We start from the raw sequence: 11,116 nt of genomic DNA on the forward strand, positions 1-11,116 counted from the left end.
TGCTATGAAATCTGGCTCAAACAACTTTTCTCAGTCATTGCAGACCCCGGGGCAACCTCTGAGTCAGCCTCCGGCCACTGTCTCAGGCTTTCCTCAGATTTCCAGTCTTCTTCCAAACAAGGACTTATATGGCCAGACACAGGAGTGGTCTCGCCTACCGCCTGCTCTTTGTCAGCTCAGTGGGGTTTTTTTTCCCCTTGCAGAGGTAATATTTTGTTTCTTTTCTTCTCCATTACTTTTTCACTCTCTCATCTTTTTGCATCTGTTGGTGTCTTTCCTGGTCTAAGCTGGTTTTGGTTGTTAGCCAGTTGTCTGGTTTGTGCCAGTGAAAAGCTCTTCATGTTTTCTTCTGAGACAAAATGTCTAAGCCCACAAAGATTTATACTTGGATTTAAGCTAGCTAAAACATGTACAACATTGCAGGATCAAGGCCTAACCTTGAAAGTAACCTGTTGGAAACCTGGTGTTAAATAATATTTAGTAGAGTGTTTAGTCTGTTAGCACGTTTAATATTTTGAAAATTGCTCAACTTAGCAACAGATGGCAGGTACTTTAAAAGTGGAGGATATGTTCGTTACAGAGACTTTTAAAATATGACTTAACATGACTAAAAAGTCTTATATTAAAATAATAATTTTATCCCTGTCAGTGAAGTCAATCTGATGTGAATGAACCAAAGCTTGAGATAGGATAGGATGGGATGGGATGGGATGGGATGGGATGGGATGGGATGGGATGGGATGGGATGGGATGGGATGGGATGGGATGGGATAGGAAGACTGGTTTTTACTTAACTTAATAAACAGGATTATTACTGAATTAGAGTTTGGATTTTTTGTCAGAACACTATTTTTTCCAGAGCCCTCAGCTATGAGAAACTAGTGACTGTTGATATTCTCTGCCAGAATGATGAATCTATTTCCAGTAAGCTAGTTGCTTCATCTTTCTGGATATACTCTTGAGCATTTATCACATAACTCCCTTAATCCAAACCAGTTGTGTACATATTTTGTAATTGATGAATTGCTGACAGTAAATAATATTCATACAAAATCAACTGTTTGTTAAATAAAAAAATAGTTTAACAATTTTTGTACCAGAACTTAGCAGTCTTGTATTTACTGACTCTTTTCACATGAACATAAGTGTCATCTAAAACTGTGTTTACAATATTACAACATTGACTGTACACCATTTCAGGTAAGAACACATTTACATTGCAACTGTATGTTAAATACTTTCATCAACACAGTGAGTAATACCAGATCACTGGTCCTTGAAATAACATGTCAATAAATTTGTGAAGATGAAACAACTCTTCTCCCATCAAATTCTGCTCTACATTTAGATGAAATGCCTTGGTTAAGTAATGTCTTTGAAGACTGGGTGTTACTTCCTTTAGCTCTGATTGTAGTTGGCAGGCATTATATGTTCTTTGTGTATCACCAAAACAGAACATCTATCTGTGGTGTACTTTCTGTCTTTTCTTCATAAATGGATGCAACTTTGGTGGGTTGGGTGTATTTTAGTGTGTTGTTTGCATTTGATTAATTTGCTCTTACTGCTCTTGTCTGTACATATATCTTGCCCCTGCTACTGAATATATGTGATAGATGCAGTGAACTGTTGGCTTCTGTTCTGTGAATATTAATCAAAGAATATGCTCCTCTGCTTAATGGCTTTGCAGTGTAGGAGGCAGCCAAACGAGTCTTCTTTTTTTGCTCTTTAATCACTATTGTGTAAGATACTGGCAAGAACAGTTTTTTTCATCTATAAACACTATTTCATGCTTAAACATATCCATTGTTTGGTCAAAGTTATGAAATATTGTTGCTCAATGAAATTTTGTTTTCAGCATTTCCTGGTAAAGCAGTAATAGGAGAGATAAAACAGTAAAGGAAGGGGGAGATGATTAAGTAGAAGAAATATTGGGCATAGCATGCAAGGAAGAAGCAGAAGGTGCAGAGTCAGTGAATTCAGCCTCATATGGTTTCAGGTCTTATGATTCGGACAAATAGTTTTCTTTAATCAAAAGCCAAACCGGATGCTTTTCTAGATCCCATGGCTGTGGTGAAAGGAATAATTTTTGAATAAAGTATTCTTAAGAAGAATAAGGATAGACATTTGCTATGTTCAGATATATGCTTAAAATTGATTAGAGCGTGACAGCTTATTTGGATGAGAAATTAAAAGACATCTTCAATAGTTAAGTAAAAAAGCCAGTAAATGTTTGTTGTGATGCTGGTGGTACAGCTCAGTATCAGAAGTAGCGGGTTTCTTGAAAGCACGGCTCACATTTTTATGGCAAGTAGGTCTGTTGTAAATTTGATAGATACAGCTTTAGTCATTCTCCATGAATCCCAGCAGTGAGGCAGCCAAGGCTAATGAGAAGGCTTGTGCTTAAGAGTTCATAGCTTTTTTTTTTTTTGGTGTTCTTGGCAGGGGGTTGCTTTGCTGTGCATCCCCCGCCCCCTTCAGAAAAATGTCCCTAGAGCAGAGGCTTTCTGTAAATTGTGCTGTTAGCAAAATCTTACTTCTAGCACTATCACTGGCTTAGCTCTAGAGAACTAGCAGAATTAGCAGAATTTATGGAATAGGAGTTTCTCTTGCCATTGCCTGTTGCCCTTGACCATTAGGACAGTCTTGCTATAATCCTCTCAGGTGTTGTAGGATCATAGAGAGTATCACATTTTTTTGTGTTTACTAATATTTTTGTACTACAAATTTTATTTTAATTGTTATGAGTACACACATTTTTTTTTTTAATTCCTCCAGTTTCTGCCTGGAAAATGCATCTCAGTTTTTTTGCTATAGATAATGATCTTGTAATATTCTAGAAAGGTGCAAGGCAGAAATCCTCCAAACCTTTTGCAATTTTTTGTGATATAATATGTTCAAAGGCAGGTCTGTTTTTGTGGAAAGGAATACAGTAGTACTGCAGCTTGTGGTTCACAGAAAAACAATAGTTGGAAGCTGAATCATTGAATCACAAAAACGTTTTTGTTTTTTTCCAGTCGGTTTATTTATCTCAGAGATGTATTTAAAGTATTTTCAGGAAATATCAGTAAGATGATACTATTGAATGGCTTCAATAAAATACTTAGTCCACCATTATCTAGTGAAAATTAATACATTTTGCCACTTGAACACACATTTATTCAGTGTTGTACCACCTCCCTTTGAACATCTCCTATAAATACTCCTCTTGCATATATACATGTATTTACATTTGAATATATTAGCATGGTCTTGCAGAAATAGCTATTTGGAAAGAAATTTTTACTTACAGACTGTTTGAATAAATTGAGTATGTCTTTCAGATCCATGTCAAAATGGTAGACCTTGTGTGTTTTAAAAATGCTTTCTTCTGGGTAAAGGCCATTTCCACTGGTTTAATTCGTATAAACATCTGCTTCTGTGATTTTGAATCTACATCTTCCGTTTTGATAATGATTAATCCCACATTCTCATTGTTTGTTAGTTCTCAAAAGTTAATTGTTAGTCCAGCTAAGAAGTCTTCATGTCTGGTTAATGTGGTTACTGCTTATTGACCTTCTGAAAATGTTGATATGCCAAAGAATTTTTGAATGTACTAAGAACAGCTAACTAAAGTTAGATGCCTTTCTCTGCTGATTGTCCTTCCCTAGTTTTTGTAATCGTGCTTTAAGATTGCAACAATAATATGGAAATAAGAAGAGACAAAACCGTGGCTTCTTTGAGACCTTCTCTAGTAGTGAGTTTAGTTTAGTTTACATGTAAATGTTGCCCCTAAGGTGCAAATTTAAGTATGGACTACAGTCTTGTTGAGGTACATATTCTTTTTTAAGTATAGTTCTTCGAAAGTGGTGATTGATATAATAAAAATATACAGTGTTAAAAAGATCCAGAGGTTTTGGATATGCTGATTACTGGCAAGTAGCTTTCACTCAGCTTTTGCCTGATATGAGTAAGGTAACTTGTCAGTAATAGAACAGAACCTCCATTAATAGTACCTCTTTTCAGTTATTTACATGTCTTTCTAAGAAACGGGACAATTGATTTCAACTTAGATGTAGTTTCAAAACTGAAGAAGGCATGTATGTTCATGTAATTGTTTATGGAATCTAAAATGAAAATACTTAAACTGAACAATGGATCTACGTTCGTGGTGTAGGTAAACGGGAAACTAATACTTGCATTTTCTCTTTTTACAAACTCTAGGGGGGACACAGAGATTACCTCGCACGATTGGAGTGTCACTGGCAAAAGAACTGATCTTCTCTGCACGCGTTGTGGATGGCGTGGAAGCAAAATCAATAGGATTGATTAGCCACGTGGTAGAACAGAATGAAGCAGGGGATGCTGCATACAAAAGAGCATTAGCTCTGGCAAAAGAATTCTTACCTCAGGTACGACAGGTTATTTTGATCTTGGTTTTTGCCTTTTACCAAACATTAAGACTGAAAAAGAAACAGCTGTATTAAAAAAAAAACCTGGTATGCAGTTGTGTATTAAAAAGCCATGCTAAGTCACGTGGCAAGCAATCAGAACTTTTCTATTTTGTGTGTTGAGTGGTGTTTTTTGGTAATTATTTCGTAGTGAAGAAGGAACTTCCATCAGTCCTCATCTCAGCATGATCCGGTCTGTGTTTTCATTGTGCATTTTGGCTTTCAACTTTTAAACAAAAAGAAATGCACAGGTTTTATTTTTTAGTATGGCAATTGTCTTAATAGGTCATTCTGTTGCTGTTCAACACTTCAGAAGAGGGGCACAAAAGTCCATATGAAAGTGGATGTATCTCAGTGTAACTTCTGTTTGGAAAACATAAAGCTAAATGGAATTTCAGTATTAAAGCAAAGCGCATTTATTAGTGGAAAATTTGCTTTCTGTCCTTTATATATATGCTTGATGAAAGTTCATGCTGTTTTTGTCATTCATTCTAAGTGACATTCTATCTTAGTCTTTCATAGAAGAATTGTAGTGGGATTTGCCGAATTCCTGTGCTTTAGAACTTAAAAATTTTAGTAAGAAGCACAAGTATGACCCTTATGGTAGTAGCTGATTGCTCCCTGTTACCATAGCTGTTAGTTCAGAGTAGGAATGTGAGTTTGGAGCTTTTGATAAACCTGCTTTTCAAGTAAAGAGTCTCAGGTAGCAAATCCGTAGGAGGCAGAAGAAGAAAACAATTAATAAACCACTTTATTGGATCACAAGTGTAACAGCTAAAATTTTTAATTGAAAATTTAAAATGTTATAGCTTATATATGGCATTTAAAAATGGTTATTTGTGTCTTGAGCACCCTCACAGAAAGACAAACATGAAAATATGGTAAAATTTTTAACATATTGATTGTCACATCTCTTCATGTGTCTCCACTGCCTGACAGGAGGGACACAGGACTGACCTTGCAAAGACCTATAGTGATGTATCTTAAGGTGGCCTTTCTGAGCCTTGTTTTGAGGGGAATTGGCGAAGCTTGACAAATGTGGACACATTCATCACCTTTGAAACATAAACCAAATGCAATGCTTTAATTAGGTTGTTTTGAAAATAGTGTGCTTTTACTTTTTCTCAGTATTCAGCCTATCAGTTTGGGAACAAATGTCTTCTACAGTGATGAAATCTAGGATATTTGACCCATCACTGTAAATTTAATGAAAGTCCAAAGTTTAGGTCCCGATATAAGAACACTGAGGTGCAGACTCTCCAGCTACACATCTTGTAGGTTTTGATCATATGTGAATAAACTTTTTCTTTCATTTTAGGGACCAGTAGCAATGAGAGTTGCAAAACTGGCTATCAATCAGGGAATGGAGGTAAGGATCTGTACTTTCCATGAGAGTAAGCAGAAATCAGGTTGGCAACAGTTCTGCTGTGGTGATTTTTTTCTAGAACTGTTTTAGTTTCTCACTGTATAGTCTTTCAAAATCTCTTTAGTCAAAACTTTCTAAAGGATGAAATGCGGTTTTATTATGTCTCGGACTCCCTAGATGCTGATTTCTGTAACAAAGCTTAGTAACCTCATGCCTGTTCAGAAGTAGTGCACCCTGCTAATTATAAATACTAGAAACTAAACATAAACTACTATGAACAAATTGTATTTCAAATCCTGGGTGGGAAACAATGATCAAAGTTACACTCTGTCAAGTCTGTCAATGCTCTCAATTCAGCCTTCAGGCTGAAGGGCATATATTTTTTTTAATAGTTTAATAGAGCTTAGCGTTAAAGTTGTATCTGGAGCTTGATTTCATGTTTGATTCTGATTGCCACTCCTTTTTGTACATTATTGACCTAGCTCTAAAGATCATTACAATCCAGTCCTGAACACATCTGGACATGTGTTTTCCTGAAGGCATATGGATCCTCCTGCTGAGTTCAGCAGGACTGTCCATGTTTAAAGTTAAGCTCTGCAGCAGAACACCCTGTAGCTCATCCTGGTAAAAGAAAAAGGGAATCACACTGTATGCAACATCTGAATCCAAGAAGACAAATTTAAGAATGGTCCTTTTTTTTCTTAAAAGTCCCAAAAGCAACCAGCAATATAATTGAGTTCCACCAGTAAGAACCAAACTCCGATGCTGTTGTGCAAAGAGTGTGTTTGTTAGGTTTCCATAGCAAGTAATGATGGAATTCAGGATTTATTTCAGTGGTACCCAAGGTTCAGGGTGCAACAAGATAAATTGTCTGGCTACCAGATATAGTGGACTGAAAGGTCAAAATGATGATGTGTATAGAATTATGGACATTAGGGTTAGAAAGACTCTGAATGATCATCTCTAGTTCAACCTTGAGGCCACAAGACAAAGATCTGCTGTATCAAAACCAACCAAGGCACACGATCATCCAAGCTATTGTTACAAAACTTCCATGGCACAGATTTTGCGGCTTCCTTTGGTAACCTATCCTGTAGCTTATCTCCCCTTGAAAATTGCTTGTGGTGTGTAGCCACAGTCCTTCCAGTGGTCAAGTGGAGAACTAGTGAGTTCTGCAGCAGCTCATGCTTAAGGCAGACAGAGAACTATTGAGGGCAAAATTCAGCTTTTTCAACTGTTCAGGCCAGCTCACAAAGAAAATAAATGTATTAAAAATAGATGATGATGCAGAATGGCCATTGGCCTCTTTTTTTCCCCATTCTAAATCGCTCTAAGCTCAAATTTGTATTTTTTGTGGCATGGTATCATGTTTTTATATGACGTTTTTAAGATAACTTATTTCAGAACATATTTTAAATAGTCATGCAGTACATCTTTTCCCCTGTAGTAAGTGAAATCATTACAAATGTGCAGGCAGCTAACGGTTGTTACCTACCCAGATGATTTGTAGCAAAGAGCATACGTTTTTTGAGTATATTACATACTAATTGTATTGCCAAATAGGGAAGCTGTTAGAGAAATACTAACCACTGTCACCACATGTCAGTGTAGCATTTCTGTATTAAAGTAAGGTAGAAGAACTTTGCAGAGGTGTTATAGTATGTGGCATACAGAAACACAGTATTTATGTGGAAATAATATATAATAAATATAAAAAATATTCCTTTAAAAAACATTGTATTCTTTTCCTCAGGTCGACTTAGTAACAGGTTTAGCAATTGAAGAAGCTTGTTATGCTCAGGTATGTAAATATGATTACACCAAAAAACCCACAGAAAATAGGCTTTGTTGGTACCTGTTATGAAACATGGAAATTCAACTAGGAATTGCTCTATGATTTCTTCTGCAAACATTTTGGCATTGTGTTTAGACTTTGCATCTACTTATTCTGATTTTGTAAGGAATTTCAGGAAGGAGGTGTAGTTCAGCACAATAACATGTGCCTGCCAGGACTGTTAGGGTGAAGGTAGTGAGGCACTACAAGCCAGTCAAACATTGCCATGCATCTAGACCAAGAACTACCTTCCTTTTGCTTTGTTTTGGTTTGACATGAAATAACATGAAGGGCAGTTCATTGCAGTTCATTACCATGCCCCTAATGGCATATGTGCTAACCAACAGAAAATCAAGACAAACCTCCTTGCCTGTGAAACATGGGAATGATGTGTTTGAGACTGAATGTTCTTGGCCTTTGAGACAAGTTTTTGATGATGGAAATAGAAGCCTTGACTTTAGATGCTTGTTTAAGACATATGGTGATCTGATTAATGGCCTCCTTCCCCCCAAAAAACCAAAACAAACAGAACAAACCAACCAACCAAACAAACAAGAACGAAAACAAAAAACCTACCACCGAAACATCAAAAACAAACCCTAAAGAGTTTCTTACAGACATCTGTTTGGAGAAAAGGTAGTCCTTCTCTCGAATTGTTTCACAGCCATATGTCATGCCTTTGAAGTGTCTGGTGCTTTCCTGTCTCTGACTAGATAGCTTTTAATTTTTCTGTTGTATTCCATGTGTCATCCTGGGTATGTTGAAAAACAAGGATTTGTATGCTAATATTTTTCTTGGTGTTGTTTTTGGTGTCTATAATGAAGTGTTACTCTGCTCATTGCAGACTATTCCAACAAAAGATAGAATTGAAGGTCTTCTTGCGTTTAAGGAGAAGAGACCTCCTCGCTACAAGGGAGAATAAAAGAATCTGATGCCTTTAAAACACAGGGGGATAAAAGTACTTCTATGAGGACCATTAAGGTGCACTTTGCATCTGCACCTGGAATATCACAGCCACCAAAGTAACAGCAAACCATACAGATGTTACAACATTTTGAATGTGTGTCAGCTCACGCTCATTACAGTTTCTCATGGTTTTGATCTGTGTATTGGCAAGGTCACAGGTTCATGCAGCATTTTCAAAATTTTGCGTGTGTGAAACATACCATTCCACAGTTGAACAAAGCTCTGTAAATTCTTTACGTAGACAAAAACGTGTCTGTAATGTTAAGCATAAATCTGCTGTATCATTTTATCAAAGCAAGAGCAACTACCGAACACCAAAAATAAGAAATTGTACCAAATATGCATTTAAATGATTCTGTATATCAGTAAAAATCATATTTGAGTATTCTACCTGAATATGTACATTGTTAATAAAGCTAAGGGAAATGAAAGGGATTATTGTTTGGAAAATGTTAAGCTTAGTTTATCTTATTTACACTATCCTTAGTAAAATGAAATTCACTTCAGCACATAATGGTGTCCTTTTGATTAAATCGTTACCATTATATTAATTTAACTGTATTAAATGAGACAGTTTTGAGGCCAGTCTTTAATTATACATCTTGTATGTTAAACCTGTCTTTGTCTTGCATTCTTCCAACGTGTCATCTGATCAGCACTGTCAGCTGTGAAGGAACTTTATTTCACTTGAGCCAGTTATTTTAATTTTTTGATGATTGTATTAAAGATGGTTGTGGAGGGATGTGACTAATGCACTGTTAAAGAAACTAGAATTATCTTAATCTGCAGAATATTACTTTTGCAGGTTCTAGGAATGTATATTTATATACAAGAGGGATGATATTGAAACGTTCTTTATTCTATGGTGGCCTCAGAGTTCTTTTCATATATCTGAAGAGAAATGCAGTAGGTTACGAGGTGAGAAAACGGTTGTGGTTCATACTCTGTATTTGCAGTGGACATGGCATATACAGCAAATGTCTGGAAATAACCTTGCTGAAAGTATTTTTGTTAACTTGACTGGAAAATAAACATGGCTTAGCAGTCAGAGGCTGTCTTTTTATATGAAAACAAATTTATTTGTGTTTGGATACCATTGGCTCATGAAACTTGTGACTGCTTTGCTGTTTCTGCAACATTAACTATGGTCACTCTCCATATCTGTGGTGATAAAGCAGCTCATCAACATGAAATGACAGGAACTCATTTACATTCATACTTAGACATAACATTGCATGTAAATTGATTATAACTGGTAGAGCTCACACTTTGTTGACTGGTAAACTTGCTGAGTCGATCATTTCATGCACAATAATTTGCAAATAAAGTACTGGTGCTTGTTTTGATAGTCATATAAAGCCTAGAGGGTCATTTTCTCCTGTTTTTGAAATGCTAACATGTCATTTTCATTTTTACTGACTAGGAAATAATTATGTTAATAGGAAAAAAAATATTAAGTCTGTGCTGATGGATTTCTATTTCATAACTTTGATATACAGTGTGGTTGTCGAGCTGCCTCTTTTTCTAACAAGCACTGATTAAGTAGCTTCTGTGAATATCCATTTAAAAACATCTAATAATCTTAAATACTGTGGCATAAGACTGTGTAGATTCATGCCTTTAACTAGTAGTTTTGATCTCAGAAAATAATTTTACTGTCGCAGTGGTCTCTCCATTCCTTTTCTCAGGAGGAGATAGTGTCATATCATAGCAATTTGAGTCCCTGCTTTGAAGTCAACAGTTTGAATATCATTACAAAGTGAGTGTCAGTTGGACAATTTTTAAAGGTACTTTGGAGTGATGTTGAAACAGTTCTGAAGGAACAATATTTTAGCAAAAGATGTGTTAATCACTATCTCTGTTATTAAGTGACATGTTATGATGTCTGCAGTGCTCATGATTAATAGCAGTATTAGAACTCTGCTTCCACAACGGGGTGATTGTAAGAGAAATGCTCTTATAAGGGCTGACTTTTCCACATGAAAGGTATGGTCTGGCAAATCATCCCTCAAGCACCTACGCTTGACTCTTTCAGTTCCTGGTAAAGCCTTGCTTTTCTCCACATTAAATTCACTCCATGGATTAGTCAGCCCTGGTCCCCACTGGTTTTCTGAAAGGTTATCTCATGGTCCCTACACAGAAGCATCTTTTTCTCCTGCTTCTGTTGAGGTCAAGTGGATAGTGAGTTCTTCTGCACTTCACTGAGTTGGATATTGAAAAGTTATAACACATAGAGGTCCATTACCCTCAGCTTATAACGTGTCAAGAGTGTATGTTCAACTTACTAAATTGCCTAGAAATTCTCAGTTTCATGCAGAAGGTAATGTGTGACTTTATATAACACATATCATTTTAGCCTTTAGTCTGTCAAGCCATTTGTATTCTCAATGTTATTGAAGTAACTCACATTCTTAGTAGTTTTACTAAATTTCTGATGAGGTTTTCATGATTGTCTGCATGGCTTAAGTCAGTTCAATACTTTTGAGTAGCTCACCTGCTATGAAGAAAAGTGGTGTTTTATTT

At 36.2% G+C, this 11,116-nt stretch overlaps 1 protein-coding gene across 1 annotated transcript in view; it reads left to right on the forward strand.

Annotated features, from left to right (window-relative positions):
• AUH (AU RNA binding methylglutaconyl-CoA hydratase) overlaps positions 1-9,947 on the forward strand; it is a gene marked incomplete at its 5' end in the record, with an annotated part of 111,799 nt that extends 101,852 nt beyond the window's left edge. Inside the window, 4 exons of the mRNA XM_032676716.1 lie at positions 4,201-4,388; positions 5,746-5,796; positions 7,547-7,594; positions 8,472-9,947. Coding sequence (XP_032532607.1) covers positions 4,201-4,388; positions 5,746-5,796; positions 7,547-7,594; positions 8,472-8,549 — 365 coding nt within the window. The remainder of the gene's footprint in view (positions 1-4,200; positions 4,389-5,745; positions 5,797-7,546; positions 7,595-8,471) is intronic.
• Positions 9,948-11,116: the final 1,169 nt, after the last annotated feature.

This window comes from Chiroxiphia lanceolata, chromosome Z, assembly GCF_009829145.1.
Source record: "Chiroxiphia lanceolata isolate bChiLan1 chromosome Z, bChiLan1.pri, whole genome shotgun sequence".
Classification (NCBI taxonomy): Eukaryota; Metazoa; Chordata; class Aves; order Passeriformes; family Pipridae; genus Chiroxiphia; species Chiroxiphia lanceolata.